Here is a 27,472-nt window from a genome sequence, read left to right on the forward strand (position 1 = left end):
TGATATCCATTTAATCCAGTCATGGAGTGATATCCATTTAAACCGACCATGGAGTGATATCCATTTAATCCAGTCATGGAGTGATAGTCATTAACCCGGTCATGGGGTGATATCCATTTATTCCAGTCATATAGTACATTTCATTATAAGCTACGACAGAACGACCATCAATCAAATCTATTTTCTTTACTATTTCTCTGCTCTGTAACCATTAAGTCTGTGATTAATTATTTTCATTTTGCCATAGTCAGAAATAAAAATTCAGTAACTGATCAAATAGCTACATGGGGTCTGTTGCTATCATCTTTCCGATCTATCAACGTTTTGCATCGATTCCTCTGAAGCTGACATCTCTTTTCCAAATGGGCTCTCAAGAAGCTGAGTGGGCAATGGGATTGATATTAAACATATTCTGGGCATTGTGATACATACACAACGGCAAATATACATTAAAACGGAATTGGCCCGCGCTAAAGCAGACTTCTTGCTGAAACCTGGTATCATAAAATGGGACAATCAATTTCCTACTCGTCTACCCTTGAACACGTGGATCTCTATGTTCTGTCAGTTTCAAACATGAAAGCCTGTTGTAATGCTTTTCTGTTTGGTTATGTCTGTTGACTTTTTGCGTCATTCTACCATGTTCTAGTCTTGGTGTATGATATATGGTGAACTGGACAGGTAATGTATTTTTGTCGCCCCACTCAGCAATATGACGACAGGCTTTGCAAAACCGAGATGGGTCAGCAAACTAGGGTTAATGAAAACAAGGGTCCCTGCCATCGGGCTACATTAACCCGCCACCAACAAGGCCACTGATTCTGATAGCCTGGACCCTGGGGTCAGCAAACCAGGGTTAATGAAAACAAGGGTCCCTGCCATCGGGCTACATTAACCCGCCACCAACAAGGCCACTGATTCTGATAGCCTGGACCCTGGGGTCAGCAAACTAGGGTTAATGAAAACAAGGGTCCCTGCCATCGGGCTACATTAACCCGCCATCAACAAGGCCACTGATTCTGATAGCCTGGACCCTGGGGTCAGCAAACTAGGGTTAATGAAAACAAGGGTCCCTGCCATCGGGCTACATTAACCCGCCATCAACAAGGCCACTGATTCTGATAGCCTGGACCCTGGGGTCAGCAAACCAGGGTTAATGAAAACAAAGGGTCCCTGCCATCGGGCTACATTAACCCGCCATCAACAAGGCCACTGATTCTGATAGCCTGGACCCTGGGGTCAGCAAACCAGGGTTAACGAAAACAAGGGTCCCTGCCATCGGGCTACATTAACCCGCCACCAACAAGGCCACTGATTCTGATAGCCTGGACCCTGGGGTCAGCAAACCAGGGTTAATGAAAGCAAGGGTCCCTGCCATCGGGCTACATTAACCCGCCACCAACAAGGCCACTGATTCTGATAGCCTGGACCCTGGGGTCAGCAAACCAGGGTTAATGAAAGCAAGGGTCCCTGCCATCGGGCTACAATAACCCGCCACCAACAAGGCCACTGATTCTGATAGCCTGGACCCTGGGGTCAGCAAACTAGGGTTAATGAAAGCAAGGGTCCATGCCATCGGGCTACATTAACCCGCCATCAACAAGGCCACTGATTCTGATAGCCTGGACCCTGGGGTCAGCAAACCAGGGTTAATGAAAACAAGGGTCCCTGCCATCGGGCTACATTAACCCGCCACCAACAAGGGCACTGACTCTGATAGCCTGGACCCTGGGGTCAGCAAACTAGGGTTAATGAAAACAAGGGTCCATGCCATCGGGCTACATTAACCCGCCACCAACAAGGCCACTGATTCTGATAGCCTGGACCCTGGGGTCAGCAAACTAGGGTTAATGAAAACAAGGGTCCCTGCCATCGGGCTACATTAACCCGCCATCAACAAGGCCACTGATTCTGATAGCCTGGACCCTGGGGTCAGCAGACCAGGATTAATGAAAACAAGGGTCCCTGCCATCGGGCTACATTAACCCGCCATCAACAAGGCCACTGATTCTGATAGCCTGGACCCTGGGGTCAGCAAACCAGGGTTAACGTAAACAAGGGTCCCTGCCATCGGGCTACATTAACCCGCCACCAACAAGGCCACTGATTCTGATAGCCTGGACCCTGGGGTCAGCAAACTAGGGTTAATGAAAACAAGGGTCCCTGCCATCGGGCTACATTAACCCGCCACCAACAAGGGCACTGACTCTGATAGCCTGGACCCTGGGGTCAGCAAACTAGGGTTAATGAAAGCAAGGGTCCCTGCCATCGGGCTACATTAACCCGCCACCAACAAGGCCACTGACTCTGATAGCCTGGACCCTGTTCAAGAAGGTGCTCTAGCATACCAGTAGACTAACGCTTAGTCTCTGAATACATATAATCTTGATTCCTTTAAATTGAAAAGGGGAGAGGTGAGAAGGTGAGATCAACTAAGGAAACCTAGACTTGCTTCATTGTGGGCTTTAGCAATGCAGGGAGGGCTAACGGATGGGAAAATATTGCGGTTGAGGGACTGTGCAGCAGACTAGAGTACCAGTTGTCAGACTTTCAGTTTTGTGGTGGCCGAATGGGTTAGATCACTAACTGAGTGTGCTGGCGATAAGGTGCCTCTCTCGGAGAGTGTGGGTACGAATGCCGAATACAGAATGCCGGATACAGTTATAGAATCTGTTCCTGAGAAAGTGTATCCCCGAATATAACATCTGTTCCAAATTTTCTTAGCGCTATGACGGTCGTAGCCCCTATACATTAACATAGACTCAATCAAGTCAATCTCAGGGCTAAGATAGCTTAACTCTTTATTTCGCCGTGTTAGATAGGCATTGGCTGCTTGGTACAGTATCTAACCTGGAATCTCCACTGCTCTATTTTAGAATTCACTATTTACAGCAAACCCAATAGAGCTTTTCGAGTGATGTAAATGAATCCATCTGTAAGCAATTGTCATATCAGGTAATACATGAAAGTGAAATTTCAATGTATTATTTTAATGTACCTAAGTTTGAAGATTTAAGAAGTAAGTATTTATCATTTGTACCAACACTGTGTAAGAGATGAATCAAATATTGTCAGTCAGTCAGTTAAATTCTAAAATATTGATATTATCAAATCTATTGTTTATTTATTTAAAACATGAAGATGATCACAATGCTTGACAGAAATGTCACCACATACCACATTTCACGTGCATAAAATGAATGAACAACTGATTCTTTAAGTGTATTTGTATTCTTGTCGTAAGATAGGCCTTTAGGCCTGACGAAATACCGTATCCCATGCATAAAATGAATCTGAATCTGAATCAGACAGCTGCCACATGGCTGTAATATTGCTGAGTGCGGCGTTAAACAACAAACAAACAAACATTCTGTCATGGTGTCCACTGCAGATAAGCGAGGGAGCTCTGGACACTGTCCTTGTATATTGGGGTTACCTTGGTAACGTGCACAGTTCCGGTCATTCCGCTAGCCGCCATGTACGTAGGACCGACAGTCTTGATCTTACAAATGGAGGAGAAACGATCTTGTTCCAGCAGCTGCAAACAGATACCGACACCTTAGTTCAACCATGTGTCTTACAGTACAAACATATACCGACACCTTAGTTCAACCATGTGTCTTACAGTAACACGGCATTTGTCAACAGCGTCAATAGTAGATATATACTGACGTAGAGAATGAGTGTAGTTTTACGCCGCCTTAAACAACATTTCAACGGAGGACACCGTAATGGACTTCACACACTATACCCATGTGGGGAATCGAACCCAGGTCCTTGGCGTGATGAGCGAACGCCGTAACCACTAGGCTACCCCACCTCCCATATAATGACGGAAGGGAGAAACGTAACCTCGGTATTGTCAGAAACGGGACCTGCTGTACATGCAAGTACTTTTAAAAATAGTTAACAATCAGGTTGAACCCACTGGGTACAATGTGTGAAGCCCAACTGTAGCTGTGTGTGGAATAAAAAGCGGCGTGATGCAGGTCTCCGGACTGCTTTGCTGAAGGAAACTACTGTGTGTGGGAAAGCGTGTGTGAGTTTAGATTTACGCCGCACTCAGCAATATTTCAGCTATATGGCGGCGGTCTGTAAATAATCGAGTCTGGACCAGACAATCCAGTGATCAACAGCATGAGCATCGATCTGCGCAATTGGGAACCGATGACATGTGTCAACCAAGTCAGCGAGCCTGACCACCCGATCCCGTTAGTCGCCTCTTACGACAAGCATGTATTACTGAAGATCAATTCTAACCCAGACCTTCACGGGTAGGAAACTACAAGCATGTTACACAGCTGACACAGGCCTTGATTGTAACTTTGATTTTATTCTACGATGATAGGATCGCGGGACGTCTAAGGGAGGCAACTCTGCACAGGCAATTGTGGCGGTTCTTAATACAGGGTCTACTTTCGTGAATATTGAATAAAACGAAATTGACGAAGAATTTTAATCATCCAGATTTGACATAACGTCAAATTCATAAGCGTATATGTATAAATGACCATTAAAAATCTGCCTAAACTAAAGTTGTAAGTGTTAACATTTTCTCTTTGTTATATCAAAACAGACCAAATAAAGGTAATTTATTAATTTTCGTTAGAAGGACAATTAGGTTCCTTGCACTGTACATGTCGAGTAGCATGTAACTGTAGTGTTACAGTTGAAGCGCATGTACATTTTGACAACAAACTAATCGGTTATTTCTGCCAGTCTTATGTCCCACCTCGTCGTAGTCGGAGATGATTTCGTTGAGGAACCGGAAACATTCCAGACCATTGTTGTTGACGGCGCTTTCGTTGTAGAAGTTGTGAAAGTTGGGGCAGGCCGCGAATATCACCCCGACCTCATCGTAGGCGTTGCTGTACAATTCCTACAATACAGCAAACGAGGATGTCATTAGACTGCCTGACATAGTTTTGTTTTACGCCGCTTTTATTCCAGCAACATTACGGCGGGGGACACCAGAAATGGGCTTCACACATTGTGCCCATGTGGGGATTCGAACCCGGGTCTTCGGCGTGACGAGCCAACGCTTTAACCATTAGGCTACCCCACCGCCCCGGATGTCATTAGAAAGTATAGTAAGAGTAGGGGTAGCAGCGGCCCCAGCAGTAGCAGCAGCAGCAGCAGCAGTAGTTACTGTACGACAACGATAGAGTTGAGTTGAGTTGGGTCACATCGGCGTTATTCCAGCCATAAAGTGACGCCATCAAGTCTGCATTCATAAACATTTTAAGTACAAAGTCTAAATGATTTTATTTTTTTTTTAAAAACAACAACATATGTATTCATTACATTATCATTTACAAATCTCTTAGCACCAAATTAAAAAACAACCCCAAAAACTCAAGCCATTCGTCATTCAAAAATGTCATTCACATTACATAATTACAATTTATGATACAGGTCAGCTGCCCTCAGGTAGTTAACAATGAGATGCCCGCTCAAACGGGTAAACAGGTCTTTCAGATCTGTCCCTTAATAGAGCGATGCATTTGAGGGGCCTAGTGGTTAAAGCTGGCAATCACGCCGAAGACCCGGGTTCGAAACATGGGTACAATGAGTGAAGCCCATTTCTGGTGTCCCCCGCCCTGATGTTGCTGGAATATTGCTAAAAGCGGCGTAAAAGCAAACTCAGTCAGTCAGTCAGCCTCGCATTTGAAAAGTCCGCACAGTCAAGCAGAATATGCTTGGTGGGGAACATTTCGTCGCAAGAGATACACATAGGAGGTTCATCAGATATAGTCTGTTTGCAGTGAAAACGTTCCGATGAATTTCACTCAAAACAAAAAAGTAAATCGGATAAAGTGAAATTAAGATTGGGAATCCTCATAATTTTACCTTGCCAAATGACCATTTAAATCTCAGAATTTTATTCAACTGAGGATAAAAGTTATTTAACAAACGATCATAGTTTCACCTCGTTATTATTGGTTTGTATTACAAGGGTGTGCGTGCATTAAATGAAACACCGAGAACAAGTAGGTTTGGTCTAAGTTAACGCTCGCCACGTACCGCACGTGCATTTGTTTCACTGTTCCAACTACTATGCTTACCCCCTTGTAATACAAACCAATAATAGCGATTTAAATGGTCAATTGGCAAGGTAAAATTATAAGGATTCGTAATCTTAATTTTACTTTAGTCGATTTGCTTTTTTGTTTAAAGTGAAATTCAAGGGTACGTTTTCACTGCAAACAGTCTATAGTCATGAGTAAACCGACTGAAGTTGCAAATGGTTATATGATGTTAACCCCTTGTTAAAGAATGGTGATATGAGTAGGCTGAAGTTGATGAGTGTTCACATGAATCCAGATTCGTTGTTACTTTCTGTACAGATAAAACTTATGGATAAATGCTTCCAAAAAGCGTCATCCAAGTTAAGAACCATGCTATTATTACAAGCTTTTAAATAAACATATTTTCTCAGAATATACTACTTGTGTAACACACATCATAACAGGTCTTCAGCATAATTTAGATTAAAAAGTGGAAACTAGACTTTGATATCTGCTAGCGGTCACAAAAGAAGGCAATAAAACCTATTAACCCATCTAACGTTGACCACCGTTCTTATGGCATTGGTTGTTTTCTAATAGTATGAGGTAAAACTGATTACGTCATCTTTCTTCTGTGAGCCTAAGAAGTCCTTTGCCACGTGACCCGGAAGTAGATTGTAGACGAGAGCCTCGTTTTTCATCCTGAGCAAGGTCACTTGTTCCTTCTGCTTGTCGGCTCTCTCCGCCAAAAGGAACAGGCTCCGAGAGGTTGAGTCCGTCTAAGGGGAGACAATCCAAGTAATTTTACATATTTTTGTTATTAACATAGTAAGCAATATTCCTGCAATATGACAGCGGTCTGAAAATGACACGTCCACTGATACCATGAGCATCGCTTCATGGTGGTGGTGGTGGAATTGGGTTTAACGTCGTGCTTGAGAATATTCGCTCATATGACGACGTGACTCCGAGCCGACCAGTCCTTGTTGTACCCATTAATGCCGAGCGCCAGGCAGGGACCAACAAGTACCATATTTTAACGTCTTTTGGTATGACGCGGTCGGGGATCGAACACGCAACCTTCCGCTCTCCGGGCGGACGCTCTAACCACTACACTACGGAGGCGGTCGGCGCTGATAAGCCAAGAAATATGTTCAGGCCCAGTCTGTGGTTCGAACCATAAGAAGATCCATACAAGGCATCACTCAATACATATCACTCTGGGGCAGTGGGGTAGTCCAGTGGTTAAGCGTTCGCTCGTTACGCCGAAGACGAGGGTTCGATTCGCCATATGGGTACAATGTGTGAAGCCCATTTCTGCTGTCCCACTGGAATATTGCTAAAAGCGGCGTAAAACTAAACTCACTCACTCACATATCTTTTTAACTTACCCGCCTGCCGAAAAAGATTACAGCAACAGCAACGGCTATAAGCGCTGCTGTCAATCGGTACTTCGAAGGCAGAATCACACTATCCCTAAGAAGACAGAGAGGCACACAAGGTAATATTATCTTCTCAAATCATGCATTACCACCTCAAATCTTGAACAGAAATTTGAATTACAAATTTATAATATTATTACAAACATTATAAAACGATTGCTAGGTTAGAACAGTATTCCACATTATGATGCCCTTATCAAATTCATCCAGATAAAAAAAAACATTTTTGTCTCATTTTTAGCCATCATCAAACAGGCTGCATACTTTGTTTGTTCCATCAGTTTATCTGATATGTACGTAATTGCATCGCTAAACTAATTACCAAACCGACAGAAAACATGTTGACAACCATCCTCGACAATACACTGTACAATAATTTTGTATTAAATGCCCTGAAGCCATGCACTGTAGTTTCTAGCATCGTCATCCTCATCAATTATCACCGAACTAGCACAGAATTTCCTCGCTAATGAGCATAAAAACCAACCAATACCTCCTTGAACTTGATCTAAAGTCAATGCCAGAAACAAACTTCTGATGATATATTTAACAAATCCGATACCTGTTGACCTCAGTAATGAGGCAGAGGAAGGTAGTCGTTCCAAGGTCACATACACACAACAAAGGGATCGCAATGCGGGTGTAATCGTAGCTTGTTTTTAGTCATAAAAAAACTGTGTCAGCTGTTATACATAGTGATTCTGACAGTGCGGTTTCCGCAATTTGTTCAGGTTCTTCCTGACTTGTCCTTTTTAAAGAATCGAGTAAAGATGTTGACTTTCCACAGGTACCTGTACATGTTGGGCTGCGTGGAAAAGACAGGGCCGATGATTTGGCAAAACTTTCTGAAGAATGTTTAAGTGTCAGTAAAGGATGACACTGCCCAACCTCCCCATGTAGAACTGTCTACCGTTCGCTATACAGGCTAAAACAAAATGGCAACAACCTAAATAGGACACCATCTTTATGCTATCGAGCCTTATTGATAATGTCCAAACAGATAGAAACAAGAGGATTGAAGGATCTTCGTCTGGGAACTTTACATGAATAAATCCAGGCTGCTTCAGGACCGATATAAGACGCTGCACGCTCCGACACAACTCGTCTTTAAAATGTGCAGGTTATCGTGACCAATAAATCTACACGTACATTTACTGCAGAACATAACTTTCTACAGAAATGTGGAACTACGGGTCCGACACAAGATCTGTCACAGACCTAGGGACAGGCACTTATCTCGAATACTGTTGGCACATTGTGGTCTTGGCATTCTCAATACACACAGTATAGTTTGTAACAATCTTTGTATGCCCGAATATCAGTTAAACATTTGAAGAGTATATGTTCAGCGTGGTGTCAGGAAACCGGTCACAAAACGAAGCTATACTGGCGAATGTGTTGAGGACGTTGATAAATTAGAGTGAAGACATATAACACTTGATTGCCGAGGATGGGTTTTACTGTAACTCGGGTAGTCTTATATTAAGTTTCCAGTTCGTATCATTAAGGCGGTAATGTATTATTTCTGACGTATTAAGCTGATCTGACATTCTCACCAATGAGCTCACCTTTCATACTGGCTGTAGACGGTGATGTCGTAACTGTCAAACAACTGCGGCATTACCACGATGTCTAATACACAGTACAGGGTTGTTATGGAAACCACTAACACCAGTTTCACAAACTGTCCAATCTGGACGAGACTTGCAATCCCCATGAGAACGAGACTTCCGGTATGAATGAAATAAGGCGGGTATTTGCACGTGGGATCGGATGGTAACATCCACTTGCTGCTAGTGGTGTTGGCGTGGTTGGTAATGGCGCACCCAAACTAGGAAGAGAAAAACACAAATGAAATTGACAAAAGGTACATTAAAAATAGATAAACATGTGCCTTGTAAGAAAACATATCTGAAGTGAATAAATATACTTTTTGGTTTCCGCAATTGTATGTACTTGTTGGAGACTAAATAAGATTTTGAGATCACTATGTTTTTGTAAAAGTATCTTGGTTTTACGAAGACGTCCACATAATAACACAAAATAGTCCTTTAAAGTAGATAACATTGTCAACGACCAAAGAAAGGAGACAGAAAATACTGCTAGAACAGGAAATGATTCTATGATTCAAACACACAATTAGCGGATCCTGGTGTGTGTGTGTGTGTGCGTGTGTGCGTGCGTGCGTGAGCGCGCGCTATTCTGCAGTGCGAACTGCGGAGCCAATCATGATTTGGCAACTCGTAATCCCGGCAGAGGTGAGGCCCTTTCCTGCAAAAATATTTAAACTAATATCCGAAAAGTAGTTGAAAAATGACCGTGTTTGGTTTTATTTTGGCAGAACTTCTGCCATCCCTATCTCCCACCTGTGCTGTATCCTATTACCTGGCGGTCTTTCTGGATATGAATCAGGATGCTCAAAGATAACAATCAGAAGGGGTATCTTGAAGTTCCCACAGTCCATTCATTAACGTCACAGATAACATAACCCGAGTGAATAATTGAGATTAGTTTTACGCCACTTTTAGCAACATTACCGCAATGTCAAGGCGGGGGCACACCAGAATAGGGCTACGCATAGTTACCCATGTGGGGAATCGATCCCTATGTTTGGCGTGACGAGCGAACGATTTAACCATTAGGTTATCCCACCGCCCCAACATAACCTGAGTTTCATATCAACCAGTTTAGACAACAAACCATATGGCACATTGACAATCGATAGTCGTTAGGCGCTTGGTTTACCAAACTAATCAGATAAATGCACATCGAGGTTTCCATCGGAGGCGACAACTTGTCCACACAATGTGTGCTATAGATCGCAGGAAGCACCATCTGTACTGGGAACACTCCCAGACCACAAACATTCTGGGTCGCTCGGTTTAGTCCGCCACCTAATATCGGGGCTGTAGTAAGATGTCAATTTCACACTGTCAGTATACTGACAGCGGTGGTGGGGTAGCCTAGTGGTTAAAGCGTTCGCTTGTCACCCCGAAGACCCGGGTTTTATTCACCACATGGATACATTGTGTGCAGGTCTCAGACATGCACATAATAATAATGTGTCCATTTATATAGCGCCAAACTCCACACTAGGTATGCTCATAGCGCTAACAATCAAGGCACAGTACATTATTACCCCGGATAACCCAAGCTGCCTGTTAGGCGCTAGAAGGTTATAGTCATATGACTTTTTCCACCGGGTACCCATGTAAGGGAACCCACGGATTTGGTGCCGACAAATCCAGAAATACAACCCGGGCGTACCGGATATTTACCCAATAACACAGGTCGATGGGGTAGAGCAATGGTAAAAGTGTCGCTAGTCACGCGGAAGACCCGGGTTCGATTCCCCACCTGGGTGCAATGTGTGAAGCCCGTTTCTGATGTCCCCCGCCATGATGTTGGAGGAATATCGCTAAAAGTGGCGTAAAACCATACTCACTCACTCACTCACTAGTACACTGACAAATCATTCGCATATTGCTCTTGTGGCTGAGAAACTGTTTTCTCTCATCTCGTCGTTTCATATCAGTGTTTCGATATTGCAGACGGGGGGTGGGGTAGATTAGTGGTTAAAACGTTCGCTCGTCACGCCGAAGACCCGGGTTCCATTCCCCACATGGGTACAATATCTAAAGCCTACTTCTGGTGTCCTCCGCCGTGATATTGCTGGAATATTGCTGGTCAGTTGCTGGTGGCAACCAACATTGGGGACCCATGCTAATCATTTTGAGGTTGTGCAAGGGCCCATATATATTGCTTTACCCTGCTGTCTACAATGGTGTTCTGACGGCCCTGAATGTTGGCTGACGAAAATATACATCCATGTTTCATGCTGGCTAAATATGAAGAAACAAGTAAGAACTATTCGAGGGGATGTTGAGTTGCGTTGAGTTGGATTTTACGTCACATCGGCATTATTCCAGCCATATAGTGACGAGATCAAGTCTGATCGAGGTGGGGTATTTGATGCGAGGATCATAGTTGAGATTTTCAATTTAACTTTAACTGTGTTTCATCGACTGTTCCACATTGGCACCATCTTGATATCCTTTGTAATTTTGGGGGCACAATCCAATTTTCAAGTGTATACTTTTTTCAGCCTGATATTTAACTTGTCACGACCAGAGTACCGGTGTATACAGTCTAACATATTTTATGATTTGTCGGGAACGAAGAAGAACGACGATCCGTAGACTCCAACCGTGTCGCATAAACACTGATATCCAACAACGAAGGGATACGATGATATCACTGTATACAGTTCGTACAACGCTTTTAGATTTAATAACAGGAATACAATGTTGTATCGAACAATATGCAAGGGTACAATGTGTGAAGCCCATTTCAGGTGTCCCCCGCCGTGATAATGCTGGAATATTGCTAAAAGCGGCGTAAAACCATACTCACTCACTCGAACAATATGCATGGGTACAATGTGTGAAGCCCATTTCTGGTGTCCCCGCCCTGATATTGCTGAATATTGCTAAAAGCAGCGTAAAACCATACTACTCACTCGAACAATATGCATGGGTACAATGTGTGAAGCCCATTTCAGGTGTCCCCCGCCGTGATAATGCTGGAATATTGCTAAAAGCGGCGTAAAACCATACTCACTCACTCGAACAATATACGTAACAACTGCAGACAGGTTGTGGAACGTGACTGCTGCGTGTCAAACGTGGGAATCTAGCTCCATGATGGCTGCCTTCCAATTTGGCGATGACAATGGAGGGACGGTACCCGAGTGAGATCATTCACACTGAATGTGCTAATGCTTCTGAGAAGCGAACATGACAAATTTCGTAATCTAGCCCGACAACGTATAAGCAAACCTAATTATATCCTTGATCACAAATGAAACTATATAGATCGCATGTGCTGTTGGTGACCATGTGAATGTCCTAATGAGACTTCCGGGTAGAATAGTTCATTGAATTTATTCCAAGAATATGGAAGTATCTAAAAGCGAATTTTGCTGTTGTGTGGATATATCTTAAAATATTAGGTTAGGTTTGGCATGGAGTTGAAACAGACATTGCCAATGTGGAAGCATGTAGACTGACATCAATGCTAACATTATTAAAACCTTGTCAATGTAGTAATGTAGAGAAACTATGGGGTCAATGATGATATTATTAGACTCTGTTGAGCTAAGAGTTTGTTATTTGAAGATTCTGTAGTACCACCAAAGGTGTTCGATTTTTATACACTTTATGATTTAATCTAGATGTTAATTCATTCAGCGAGTTGGCAAAATTGATATGATGAGTCACGTCGCGAGTTGATAATGGGGCTAAAACCATAATTGATACAAGTTGAAAACATTTCATGTGTTTATATATTCCAACAGTTAATGTGTGTTAAGGCAACATGTGTATCATTTTTCGGCAGAGGGAAGCTTCTCACAATGGAACCCTGATGGGCCAAAAACTGAGTCTTATACACCAACAAACTCGCTATTCGGTCTCATCTGCAGGTTTGTTTGTAGGGAATATTTGTTCCATGGCCCTGTGGTACAAGTAATGGAGTTATATACTGTCAGCTCACACAACCATAGCAACCATCGGATCCTCATTTCGCGTCGATGCTCTTGAGTATTGAGGACTTACAAGACTAAATACATTGCTATTTTGTCTACACCTACCATGTCCACAACATCAGTGGCGGTGAGTACCAAGACCAAGAACCCAGTCCAAAGGATCCGGGGACGATATTTTTCCCACTCTTTCTGAGAGGCGCAGTAAACAGCTGGGGCATGAATTCTGAAAGTAATGAAAATAAATAACCCACATTTGATTTTCATAAACTAACTGCAGGGTCTCAAAATTAGATGTATTAATATGCTTTGTGGAATGCTATGGCAAACATATAGATATTATGTTCTTTACTTACAGCATTGTGGTTGACAGCCATCGTAAAAGTTGTCATAGCAACCAGTATCAGCATCCCGATGATGAATGAGTAGAGGGCATGGAATGTGCTGAAAATGATATATTCAAAATGTTTTCAAGAAAACAATGCCTGTTTGTAAAACACAGACGTTTAAAAATGGAAGGTGCAAGGGTAGTTATGTTTTATGTTCCTTACATGCAAGTTGGCAGGCGTGCATAATACATCTTTATACAATTAAACACCTTCCTGCAGAACATTGATGTGTCTAACTGATACTCTCGAAGTAAAACGTGGTCCCTTGATATATTTTTTACATTCATGTGTCGAGTGAGTTAGTGTGGTTTTACGGCTTTTAGCAATATTCCAGCAATATCACGTCGGGGGTACACCAGAAATGGCTTCACACATTGTACCCATGTGGAGAATCGGCGTGACGAGCCAACGTTTTTTAAATACCACTGGGCTCCCCCAGCGCCCTTTGGGTTGTGTACTGAAGTACTCTTCAACTTCGACATAACGGTGTTTTACTGTGTTTTACTCAGTCCGGGTCAAACTAAGTAACCCTTGTCTCCTGTTTGTTATCATTGCTGACCAAAATGGGTATCGGGTGTCCAGGCCCCGTTGTATGGTAGATTGTTTGAACATCATTTGTTGCTCATGCTTTCGATCAGTGGTTTGTTGGTCCAGACTCGAGTTGTTATGCCACCAGGATATTACTAGGATAATTCTTACTGAGGCGCTAAACAATATTAACTCACACACTCTAATTCAAAGCGACCGTAGCCCTCCAGCCCTCCATAACATAGACGTAAGAAACAGACTGAAGAACTTATCACTAAGATCGTTTTCAGAAGCAGGATCAATATAGGGTTACTATCCCTTCTTCATTTATAGGGGCGGTGGGGTAGCCTTATGGTTAAAGCGTTGGCTCGTCACGCCGAAGACCCGGGTTCGAATCCCCACAATGTGTGAAGCCCATTTCTGGTGTCCCCCGCCGTGATGTTGCTGGAATATTGCTAAAAGCGGCGTAAAACCAAACTCAGTCAGTCAGTCAGTCTTCATTTATACACCAAGAAAATAGAATAGTGCTTTGGACCCCTGGACTCTCAGTGTGGAAAAAACATGTCTGTTTTAAAGAAGCTGAACAGCCGGTGCAGTTTTGACAAACATACAAAAACTGTTTTTGCTTGTGCAAATATAAGGGTAGACTGGATGTAAAAGAAGGCATTTGGAACTGTCTTAGTTATATATACACATGTTATAGATATTATATAATTATATTCTTACACAGGCAGAACACAAAGTCGGGCCAGAAACGTGAACAATGCGACCAAACACAACCCCAATGACGCCATGTCGCTGAACTGTTCTCGTCTGCCTTGATAACGCGACTCCAGCTTCCGGTCTGCAAAACGCATGCTCAGATGATGCAGTTGCTTGGAAACACCCCTGTGAAAACAACAAGGGCAGATTATATTAACATACACATTGATAATCAGGATCAGCAGGTGTCAAACGTGTGTTATCGCATCCCCTCAGTGCAAAAACGGCCAGGCTCATCAGCGATTGGACCAACTAAAATATTCTACCTGATACTGTCAATCTAGCGAAGTGGACATTAGATTTGTTGGTTTTGAGATGCCATTAACCGGTAATAATCCTAAAGTTTTGATTTGGTCACTTTCGCTTCTAACGTTATCAAGAGTTTTGATCAATTTATTTTCACATTCAGCTGTTTTTTTGCAACCAGACTGTGTCTGACAGGGTGCTTGCTGTTCCGTCAGTCAGTTCACTATTAGCAAGCAATCTGGCCGATGTGACATCTGTTCTATCAAAGTGCTTTTTAAAAAGCACTCAGTTGAATATGGACAGCGCACACAAAAATAGCCTATATATGAAACACTGTGTGGTCTCTACCTAGATGTGCTCAGTGCACCCCACCCTCGTTATTTAACTCGCTTCTCAAGTACCCAAATCTATATATGCAACACGCCTCTCCAAAGTGCTCAGTGTTATTATTGTTCTCTCCAGAAGTGCTCACTGCTCACCACTCCTCTCTTTATAACAAGGTGGCCTTACCGCTCATTGTCTCTTTCCAGAAGTGCTCACTGCTCACCACTCCTCTCTTTATAACAAGGTGGCCTTACCGCTCATTGTCTCTTTCCAGAAGTGCTCATAACAAGGTGGCCTTACCGCTCATTGTCTCTTTCCAGAAGTGCTCACTGCTCACCACTCCTCTCTTTATAACAAGGTGGCCTTACCGCTCATTGTCTCTTTCCAGAAGTGCTCACTGCTCACCACTCCTCTCTTTATAACAAGGTGGCCTTACCGCTCATTGTCTCTTTCCAGAAGTGCCTCTTGAAGTCGCTGTTCTAGCTTTCCACCATCACCCCCGAAATCCCCGTCTTCCCGCTGACCTGATGTCTGGTAAAATAACGTTATTTCCATAAAAAAAGCGGAACCTAACCCGAGCGACACAGTTTCTAGAGAAATGACACACATGTTGCCCAATCCAGACAATCGGGGTTTTATTGTGTCTATTCATTGGTTGCCATTATAAAACAAGTAACTCGCCCAATATGCATGATTCTGTCTGCGATTCCAAACGCAAAAACAAGTTGAGAGAGTTTTCCTTTTCACAGCAAAGAGCATTCGATGGGCCGTCGCTTTCCTTATTTCAACGGATACGGCACGCTTTCGTATTTGATAATAATTTGATGTCCATGAAACTCTTAGATATCATACAAGACCTCAATACTTCCATCTTTACCTCATATGTGTTCATGAGAATGCCGTCCTCTTGTTCCAGTGACGGATTGTTTCCTGGAGACCCTGTCTTGGAGAAGCCATTCTTCTTGGCGGTGACGTGTTTGTCGTTCTTAAAGGACGTGCCGCTAACGTGTTCGGACGCACCGTTAACTTGTTCGGACGTGCCGTTAACTTGTTCGGACGTACCGTTTACTTGTTCGGACGTACCGTTAACTTGTTCAGGTTGCAGCTGAAACATCGTCAGTTTCCATGATTCTCTTGTCCTTAACTGTTCAGCAGAATGTGTTTGTTTCTGTGATGTTTAAAGCTGCACTTATACCAAATGTGTGTATATGCGGTCTGTATGTCAGGACCAAACGATCCAAAGATTGACATTATGAGTATCGATCTACGCAGTTGGGATACGATGGCATGTATCAACCACGTCAGCGAGCCTGACCACCTGATCCCATGCAACAGTAGGTCTTCAGCAACCCATGTGCTTGCCATAAAAGGCGACTATGCTTGTCGTAAGAGGCGACTAACGGGATCGGTAGTCAGTTTCGCTGACTTGGTTGACACATGTCATCGGTTCCCAGTTGCGCAGATCGATGCTCATGCTGTTGATCACTGGGTTGTCTGGTCCAGACTCGATTATTTACAGACCGCCGCCATATAGCTGGGATATTGCTGAGTGCGGCGTAAAACTAAACTCACTCACTCACCATGCAACAGGTATGGCTTGCCGAAGATCAGATTTACGGCAGATCAAGTGTTGTTCAGCAGAAGGTGAAGAAGACATTTATCTATTTCATTCACTTCATCAACTCCGAGTGTGGAAGGATGATCTACGTTTCAGCAAAAAACACCGGGGGGCTGGGGACCTAGACATTATAGCCATCAAAATGTCGTCATCTGCTAAATGTCCTTGCATACTGTATGTCCTTACACAGTGCAAGGTTTGACCCTGACAGAAGATCATTGAACACCGTAAAAGAGGTGCCCACTTACCGGTTTGAGGACTGACTTGATCAGGTAGGTCTTGAGACCCAGTAGACGGATGTAGTCTTCTCGCTGGTCTCCGTTACCCCGTTCTAGTTCAAACTCGTCATGGAGGAAGGACTTGGTGGTCTCCGAAATGTGCACCCGCCTGGAGAGAAATCTGACGTCACTTACAGATTCACTACGGTTATAGATCGCATATAAGAGATGTTGGATGTTAAACGAAAATGGGTATCATATTGAGGGTGAATCCACTGTTGATCAGCGAACAAGACTGAATGTGCAATACTGGTATTTTTTTAAAGTTTTAAAAAACGTTTGTTTGTTTTGTTTATTGTTTTGTTTGTTTTGATTTGTTATTTTTGTTGTTTGTTTTGTTGGGGTTTTTTTGGTGTGGGTGGGCTTCTTTTGTGTGGCTTTGCATAGTTCAGGAGATTTGAAAAAACGGGATGGAAAATCGTTTCTTCCAATACATTAATCATTGCGATCACAAAACAAATGTGACGAGAACACAGACTTCGATCGATACTTTGTAATATGTCAATACAAAACACAAAGCCCCACCCGCCCTGGACAAATGAGCCAACGTACATGTATATCTAATCAATTCTGTCACTAACAATCCACAACAGCCAACAGTGTACTGGCTCCGGATTAGCAATTACGACAGTAAAGACCTTTAGCTTAGGCTGTTAACCCCAAGACATGCAACGTGGACAAACAATACACTTCCTACTGCAAACGCATTATTTGGTTATTAAAACTTAAAACCGCCACCGTCTGTGTGGTTCACTGTTTGCTATCCTTGGAAATGTTTCAATCATTACAATGCAGACTTTATTGGGATCGTGTCTCCTCTGGACATATTTGGTATCAATTTCTTATTAAAGTGTGTAAATATCAACAACAAAAATTAATTGCTAATTAGTTGCATAATTGATGTCTGCTGGTTTCGATTGGTAGGGCTTGACCAGGAACATACTCTGTCACAATAGTCACTTCTTCAGGAGTGTCATCACCATGCAAGCTCAACCTTCCTCGTCATTAGTTGAAACACAGGCAAATTGTAGCGCAAATGGAGTTGCGCATCAAAGAGAAAAATGACCAGTCTTCCAATATGCGAGCGAAGCGAGCTCGCATATGGGAAGACTTGTCATTTTCTCTTTGTTGCGCGACCCTATTTGCGCTACAATTTGCCTGTGGTTGAAAGAATGGTCAACTGGGGCCAGGTATTTAGTCTATGAAACGGTCACGCTAGGGCACAATCGTCCTCGATAACCAGCTGAAGCGTATAGGGTCGGTTGGTTTGTTGTTTAACGCCACACTCAGCAATATTCCAGCTATATGGCGGCGGTCTGTAATAATCTAATCTGGACCAGACAATCCAGTGATGAACAGCATGAGCATCGATCTACGCAATTGGGAACCGATGACATGTGTCAACCAAATCAGCGAGCCTGACCACCCGATCCCGTTAGTCGCCTCTTACCCATAAAAGGGTGTGACAACTACAAAAGTGGAACACAGGAAACCAGTGATGACGTCTGGTAACTGTTAACGTAGCAGCTACGGCACCTACCCTGGGACTCCGCCGCTCTCCATCTTGTTAGCTAGAATCACTTCCTTTCCCAACACGTCATACTGCCATTGTTTCTGCCCCAGTACGCCTCCTAACACTGCTCCGGTGTGTATTCCTACGCGCATGTTAACGTCCCTCTTTGTCTTTTCTCGCACGTATCTGGAACGTAAGCATGGCATGATACAAAATGTTTAGTTCGTTCCTGGTTGTAAGTGGGATGCTTAACGCCGATTTGAACAGCAGTTCTTTAGATAACGGCGCCAGCTTCACGTGAGGGGAACGCTGGCCACTTTGGACAAACACGTGAACACATGTATGGTGCAGACAAACATCGAAAAATTATCAGGGCAAACCGGGATTCGAACCCATAATCATAGGTTTCTGGTACGCCTAAGGGAGGCAATCCTGCACAGCAATATGCGGTAACTCAGACGACTGGGTCATTCGCGTACATTGCCGTCGTTGTTAGACGTTCGTAATTGAAATCGGTACTCAGCATTATTCCGGCCATATTATGACGATCAGTAAAACAGGGACACTGGCCCAGGTAAGTCAGTGTTTGGTCGTGTGACCAATGCCCCCTTGCGATCGGAACAGCACTCAACACAGTAATAGAGCCTCAACATTCTCTTTTCGCAATTTGCTACAGGCTTTTAATACTGGGAGCTTTTCGGGGGATGCCATAGAACACAGGTACCTATTTATGGTATGTCGTGAACTACCGGGATCAATACGGAGAAATACTGGGATCTGTTCAGGGGTTTCGTAAAACACTGGGAACTGTTTATTTGATGTCATGAAATACCGGAATCTATTCCAAGATGTGAAGAAATACTGGATTCTAGTCATGGGATATCATGGAATACATGGGTCTAGTCAAGGGATATCATGGAATACATGGGTCTAGTCAAGGGATATTATGGAATACAGGGATCTTGTTAAGGGATATCATGGAATACTGGGATCTTGTCAAGGGATATCATGGAATACAGGGATCTTGTCAAGGGATATCATGGAATACAGGGATCTTGTCAAGGGATATCATGGAATACATGGGTCTAGTCAAGGGATATCATGGAATACTGGGATCTTGTCAAGAATATTATGAAAAATTGGGACAGATCCAAGGGATATTATCAAACTTTATTCAAATTATCAGTACCCATTTTCTGCCAAGTTCTAGACACCCACAACGTGGCAACATTGTGTGTAATTTTTAAAACAAGCTGATCAAGTTACCGTTAATTGAGGGATGTAAAGTTAGACTGTTGTTTAAGTCAACCTAGGTCCTTCTTTAATGTAAACGGAAAAACAAGAATGATGCTGGCTAGGCATCCATGTCAAACAATAAGGAATTGTATTCGGTTCCTGAAAATGTACGTGTTTTATCCATGTGATGGCTGCAGATGTTAGCAAAAGCAACCTCGTTATCATCCATTGTAATCTGGTACAGTGGAATGGCCTTCTGAATGTCAGCAGGCTTATACTCGGCAGAGATAAGAGACACCAAGATAACACAATATGGAATCTACAAGTGGACTATTGGGTACCCTAATGGATCAATTAGCCTACCCAGGATTAAATTGATGTCTCACATGAGTGTAATAAGCGGTGTGTTTTGTCCAGTCTACTGATATAGCTGGAATTGTACGGAGTGAGTGAGTGAGTTTAGTTTTACGCCGCACTCAGCAATATCTCAGCTATATGGCGGCGGTCTGTAAATAATCGAGTCTGGACCAGACAATCCAGTGACCAACAGCATGAGCATCGATCTGCGCAATTGGGAACCTATGACATGTGTCAACCAAGTCAGCGAAACTGACGACCCGATCCCGTTAGTCGCCTCTTACGACAAGCATAGTCGCCTTTTATGGCAAGCATTTCTGGTGTCCACCGCCGTGATGTTGCTGGAATATTGCTAAAAGCGGCGTAAAACCAAACTCAGTCAGTCAGTCAGTTATGGCAAGCACATGGGTTGCTGAAGAACTATTCTACCCCGGATCTTCACGGGTCTGGAATAGTACGGCGTACGGCGTGCGTGTGATATAGTGAGGTTACATACGTTATAGCGTCGACGACGTTCAGGCCCATGTGTACGCAGAGGACGGCGTGGTCGGGTCGAGGGTCGGGGGCGCCGCACACACAGTAGTAACAGTCCCCCAGAATCTTTATCCGATGCTGGTGGAACTTCTATAAGTAAGGAGAAAGTAACACTAAATCATTTAATCAATGACAATTATTGGAGCAAAATCAATGTGCATTTTTAGTTGTCGTCTGTTAATCGGTACATTTCAATGTTAATTTGAAATCAATTAATTTGTTAAATGTTCAGTGTGGTTTTTTAAATAGATTTGGCAAATTAGTGAAAAAGACTTTCATAAAATGTAATTCTAATTACATTTGCGAGCTTGTCGAAATTAGCGAATAACTCGTTTAGTGTCTTGACGAGCTCTGCAGCAGTGCATGATGAAGAGATGGCGGTGAAACCCACGATGTCGGCAAAGAGGATGCTGTAAGGAGTAGAATACGCAATGATTGGATTTAATTCACTACGGCAATACAGACCATTTATTTACACTGCATAGCCTAACAACTCTAAGTGATGGCAAATATGTTTGGTGAATGTATTCATCAAGGAGTACATTAGGATATTATGGCATGAAATTATTCAGGTGTATATGTTCCTGGCTATACAGACTACCGTGCACAAGAAAGTCATCTTCTTGAGGCGGCCCTGTCCAGTCAAAGTCAAAGTCAAAGGAGTTTATTTGTAATGAGACCAAGGGCCCATATACCAAGTGGCGGCCGCGATGAACTGGAATGAGCTATCAGCTCACCTTAGAACAAGCCCAACAGTCACATGTTTCAAATCAAACCTAAAGACATACCTTTCTCTATGTTTTAAAATGACTAAATTCTATCTTGTCTGCGCTATGAGCATGCTGTCGGTGTGGATTTAGCGCAATATAAATGGACTAATTATTTATTATTATTATATAACTATACATAGTTAACAACAATATACAAATGAAGTTTAAGGTGTTTCTAAATACATATTTCTGTTTTTTATATAGGCATGGTAAATGTAATATTGTACACGTTTGATTAGATTCACAAGTCCACAAGTCTATATCTCGTGAAAATATACTTTCTTTTCCATGTAATTTTTGAAACTAATCATTCGTCATCCTTTTTGTCCCGTAGGAACAAAGGGAGGATTTAAATTAATTCCGAATTCATAACTTCTTTTGACTAAAATAATGTTTTCACTCAATGCAACAGCTAAAAAGTGTTCGCATGGAACAATCTTAGACCTGATATGAAAAATATATATAGAACCAAAATTAATAAGTTGCAGTAACATAAATTTTGACACAGATACGAAATAAGAAAAGAGATATGAACAAGTGTATAAACTGTGAACGAACGGTAACATGAAACTATTTAACAAAACTGATTTTAATGTCTACACTTCCTGAGTCTTCACAGCCGTATATGTTTTTTAATGTATAGAGACGGAAATATGATCCGTGTGTGTGCATACCCGTAGCTACAAACATACGTACAACACACTCAGCTGGAAATGTCAACAGATTCAAAATTCCCATGTCTTGTCTAAATTACAGGTACAATGAAGCTAAAAGGTTCGTGCATGGACTTCTATATGCGCGCATGCGTGTTTGAGTCTTCACTGTACTGACATGTTAGAATTTTTACCATTTCCAAATTAATATAATATTGATGTTCTTGTCATAAAATAATTCCTTTGGTTATAGATGGCCATTAGTTATACCGTAAACTATACTCTATTGACTATAGAGAAACTCTTACGTTACAAACAGACCGCATATAAATGAGAAAAGCGGAGTTATTCACCGATAAAACTTCCGGTGGAGTTTAAAAGACTTGACTCATTATCCAACATTGACTAATTCATAAAACAGAAAATATTATTTTTGTTCAACCAAACACTGGAAACATGTATCAATAATAAAACAAAATCGAACAATTCCAATAGGGCTCTTGCGTCTGAGACATAAGACCTTATAATGTCTCAGCAACGATTGTCCATCAGCATCCGTCCGTACACCCATCTGCTTCCATTATACCTGCAGATGGAGGGCGGCATCGTACCTGACAGTCTCAACAATACGCGTGGTTTTGTACTTCGTGGCAATAAATTCCTTCACCATTAATAAATTATGTGGAAGTCGCAACATAAACCTAGTTAATATCCCGAGTGTGGTACTAAACCCGTTTACTTTCGCTAATGGCGCTCATATGTCACGGTGGACGCATGTTTTGCAACATTACCTTCCATTGATTCAAACAAGACCAATAAACACTTCACCAGATATGCTGAAACGTATCATTGTTATGGGCGGGTGGTCATCAAAAACTAGCCCTGGTTGAGGATGTTATCAACATCCTTTGAAGCACAGTGTTTACCCAACGAGCTACAGGTACTAATTAGTTTGTGACCATGTTTTGTCGCTGAACTATTGTGTCTTTAGGAACACCCTATAACCCTGAGATCCCATTGTCACACATCGTTAGGGCCATTGGGTGTATTCTTTCAGAGTTCGATACTACACGGCCCATAACATGGATAAATATCGCTCTCATTGCACACTAAATGCTTTGATAATCATTACAATATCGATTAGATATTGGTACCGTAGGACAATTCTGCGTCATACGAGAATAAAATGTCAAAAGAAATTGCCGCTAGCAGCTTATTGTTCTGGAAGGGTTGTTTGTTTATCATGCCATAGGTCAGGTTGACGATGGTTTAAGATGTACTACGTAGATTTAGAAAATAGGAGTCATTATAGGATCGTTGTTACACAGTCGGCATCATGTATCCCAGCTTGTCATCAGTGTTTGGTCATTTGCTCTAATGAACCAGCGATCAGAACACACTGATGTTAGGTTGCCGGGCGATGGCGCGTTTAACATGGATTTCATGACAACTAAAGTGTGATTACAGTTTTTAGATATTATAAATGTCTGTAGAATCAATAAATCCAAGTGCCGCCACTTGTTTAGTTTCCAAAGTGTAACTCGTGCTATCGGCTTTGGTCACGTAACGAGCCAATGGTTATGTTTTTGGCTAAACACCCCACTCCACAATATTCCAGCTACCTGTAAATGATCGTGCCTGGGCCAAATAAAACAGTGGTTGATGTTATGAGTGCTTCGTTTCAAGTCACCGATCCTCACTACCTGATCGGGTCGTCGGGTAGCCCAGTGGTTAGAGCGTTCGCTCGTCACCATGAAGACCCGGGTTCGATTCCCCACATGGGTACAATGTGTGAAGCCCATTTCTGGTGTCTCCCGTCGTGATATTGCTGGAATATTGCTAAAAGAGGCGTAAAAACCAAATAATTCACTCACTACCTGATCCATTCTTGCCTTTGTGCAATTATTTGTCCCCACAGGGTATCGGGGAAATAGTGGCACTTTTAAACGTATAAATATTGCATGAACTGCCATTGTCGACCTCTTTAAAGTCAAATGTTCATGTATATAAACATATCTGATATTTTAATAACAATGTCAAAACGTTTAGATCACGTATGCCTCAAAAAGGATCCTAACTATTCGTGGTGGCTGTACGGGATTCCCTCTCGTCAGTTGATACAGACTATCTGCCCTCTACAATTCTTCAACTGCAATCAACTAACTTATACAATCCTGCACGAATTTGCCATTTAGAAAGTGGTGGTGGTGGAATTGGGTTTAACGTCGTGCTTGAGAAAATTTCGCTCATATGACGACGTGCATGCGTGTGTATGTGTAGGTGCGGCTGCTTGTACTAGCCCTGACTGAAGCTGGTTTTTAGTGCTAGCCCACTGAGATACCATGCCGCAGTGAAGCATGAATACCCCACTCAGACACATAATACTGACTCCGAGCCGACCAGTCCTTGTTGTACCCATTAATGCCGAGCGCCAGGCAGGGACCAACAAGTACCATATTTTAACGTCTTTTGGTATGACGCGGTCGGGGATCGAACCTGCGACATTCCGCTCTCCGGGTGGACGCTCTAACCACTACACCACGGAGGCGGCGCCATTTAGAAAGTGGTCATATGTAACATATGCTATATTTGGGATTACACTTTCTCGGTAACGTACAGATTCTAGTACTTTTGTTGGGTTGAGTCCCATCCGGGATTCGAACCCACACGCTCAGAATCAGACACCTAATCGCCGGCACACAAAGTCAGCCGTCTAACCCGCTTCATCCTCACGTTGTAGGATTTCACAACATTTCAGGAATTCGCTGATTTTCAGGGATCCTTTAACATAATGTTCACCGCTACTTTGCCTCTTGCGTCCGATGGAATCTGATCCTGGTTATTTTCAGGCATTGTATGTTATTTTTGCTGTCTTTCAACATGTTGAAAGAATGCCGTTTAATACGCCAATCTGTAAGCTTGTTTACTGACAATCACCTGATTGATTGTTGCAATTTCAACATACATTATAGCTCTGACAATGATTAAGTACCCATGTGATACACAATCACCACGTCGTACATTTATTTGATTTATTCAAGCTTTCAAGGTTTCATGTCTAGTTTCTTAATCATTGGTACCACATTGCCTTCAACGACGCCGATATCAATATCTGATCGATCACTCCCCAATAAACCAATATAACTAATCACTATTGTACATTGCTCTCATTTCCATATACTAACACGCCGGACATCGTACTACTTTCTTCCACGGAAGAATTCAGATGGGATTCAGAAATGAATTATCAGCTTCCGTTTACGGGCGGTACATCTGAAAAGCAGCTGTTCCCAACATTTTCTGTTTGAGGTCTGTTTCAGATATGCGCAGACATGATATACTTGACTGTCTGGAGAAATAAAATCTCAGTGATTTAAGTCAACCGGGGTTACAACATTTCAGGCAACCATGGTTGACGTGGTTCAGCGTTGCCCTGAGTCTCGCAGCCTTAATCACTGGAGGCTTGGTGAAGTATCCGACATAAATACAACTTTCCCTCTAAGGAAATGGAGAAACACAACGCCATTGCTGTAAAACACAACTGAAGGATGTTAACAAATGTTAACAATTTTTCATAGCTTGACAAAGCTGATGCTCAATTGTCAATCCGAAGCGAATCAGTTCGGAAATCTCGAGCCTTGGTGAATGTCTTTGAACATTAATGATAATGTCATGAGTAGGGGATCATCAGATAGCACCAAATAGTTTTTTCGATACACTCCCAAAGTTATCCTTCACAAATATGTATAAAAAGTGGGTTTCCGGGTCAACACTGCAAATATACTATTAAAACAAAGTAGGGGAACCTCATTTTTAATTTACGATTGAGTGAGTGAGTGAGTGAGTAAAGTATGGTTTTACGCGACTTTTAGCAATATTCCAGCAATATCATGGCGGGGGACACCAGAGATGGGCTTCAGACATTGTACCCATGTTGGGAATCGAACCCGGGTCTTCAGCGTGACGAGTGAACCTTCTAATCACTAGGCTACCCTACAGCTCCTAATTTACGATTGAAACAATTGGGAGATATATCGGAGTCAATCAATGTTGATATGATAATAATGAATGTTTTGAGAGTGCATCACAACTTGCACTTCCTTGTAACCATAGTGTTTTGGTACAGTAATCGCTCTTGAAAGATGATTGGTGTATGACGTTGTGAAATTTGCATGTGTACGATTTTCAAAAAACAAAAACGGCTAGAAACAAACACTAACAACTGAGTGATGCAAGATGATTGTCACAATTAATAGTCTACAGTGATTTATCGACCTTCTTGAAAACCGTCAAAATCAAGAATGACACCCCATGCACGTGTATGGGGCTACTGCGTTGTGGACGTGCATCCCATGCGTTGTGTTTAGGGGTGGAGACAGAGAGAAATGGTGGTGCGTTCATAAGATGTCTGTCTTTGTTAACGCTTATACTTCCTGTCCAAATTGAAAGTTCAGGTTCTCCAAATTTTTTAAAGAGTATAGTATCTTAGTTAGACTATTGTTGGAACGACGTCACATTAAAACGGTTGTGACGTCAAACGCATTATATCCGACCATCTTCAAATATTTAGGACAATGTATTGCAACGACGTCGGATGGCTATGGGCTGTGAGAACGATGGGAACTAGTGATGTAACCTGTTAGAATGAAGCAAAACGTCCATTGCTCCTTGAGGCAGTGGTTAGCGCGATATTGCTCAAATATTGCTAAAAGCGGCCTAAAACTAAACTCACTCACTCACTATTGCCCCTTTAGACAAAGTGAAACTACATTCACCGGTATCAGCGCCTCTACGGGCAACTCGACCTGCAACAGCATACAGTAAACCCTATACCGACGTTAGGAATCGTGCTTCCCAATAACCTGTGAAGCGTCACGTCGCTCACGCTCAGCTGTTGACAAAGTAATTAATAAGTGTGCCACGTCCACTGGGATATTGAATAGGTATTGATTTACATCCAAATAAAACATACCACTACTGCGCATATATTTTGTACATGGACTGAAGTTTGGTGTATGAAATGAGGTACATTACAGGGGCTTGGCGTTTTGTAACCCAAGAACGCTGATAGGCGGTTACTGAAAACGCTGTGCGCTCGTTCTTGCTCATCTGTTTATTTTTCATGCTTATGAGTCTGGCGTCCAGGTGAATTAAAAACAACGCAATTAGCCAAGATGTTTAACTTAAGCTTTGGAATACCGATATTATGACGCAGTTCAAAAAACGGCCAAATAGTCAATTCCCTTTCACTGATTTCACGACCTGAACTAAA

At 42.5% G+C, this 27,472-nt stretch overlaps 1 protein-coding gene across 1 annotated transcript in view; it reads right to left on the reverse strand.

Annotated features, from left to right (window-relative positions):
- Window positions 1-27,472, reverse strand: part of LOC124282634 (adenylate cyclase type 3-like) — a 56,933-nt gene that overhangs the window by 5,757 nt on the left and 23,704 nt on the right. The window contains exons 5-18 of the mRNA XM_046718663.1: window positions 21,076-21,187; window positions 20,740-20,867; window positions 18,678-18,836; window positions 17,108-17,246; window positions 16,119-16,346; window positions 15,678-15,772; window positions 14,636-14,797; window positions 13,323-13,436; window positions 13,101-13,218; window positions 9,019-9,281; window positions 7,400-7,484; window positions 6,629-6,787; window positions 4,733-4,879; window positions 3,437-3,538 (exon numbers count right to left, since the gene is read on the reverse strand). Coding sequence (XP_046574619.1) covers window positions 3,437-3,538; window positions 4,733-4,879; window positions 6,629-6,787; window positions 7,400-7,484; window positions 9,019-9,281; window positions 13,101-13,218; window positions 13,323-13,436; window positions 14,636-14,797; window positions 15,678-15,772; window positions 16,119-16,346; window positions 17,108-17,246; window positions 18,678-18,836; window positions 20,740-20,867; window positions 21,076-21,187 — 2,011 coding nt within the window. The remainder of the gene's footprint in view (window positions 1-3,436; window positions 3,539-4,732; window positions 4,880-6,628; window positions 6,788-7,399; window positions 7,485-9,018; window positions 9,282-13,100; window positions 13,219-13,322; window positions 13,437-14,635; window positions 14,798-15,677; window positions 15,773-16,118; window positions 16,347-17,107; window positions 17,247-18,677; window positions 18,837-20,739; window positions 20,868-21,075; window positions 21,188-27,472) is intronic.

The sequence above is a fragment of the Haliotis rubra genome, unplaced genomic scaffold (assembly GCF_003918875.1).
Source record: "Haliotis rubra isolate DU_JTF1 unplaced genomic scaffold, ASM391887v1 Scf30, whole genome shotgun sequence".
In the NCBI taxonomy this organism is placed as follows: domain Eukaryota; kingdom Metazoa; phylum Mollusca; class Gastropoda; order Lepetellida; family Haliotidae; genus Haliotis; species Haliotis rubra.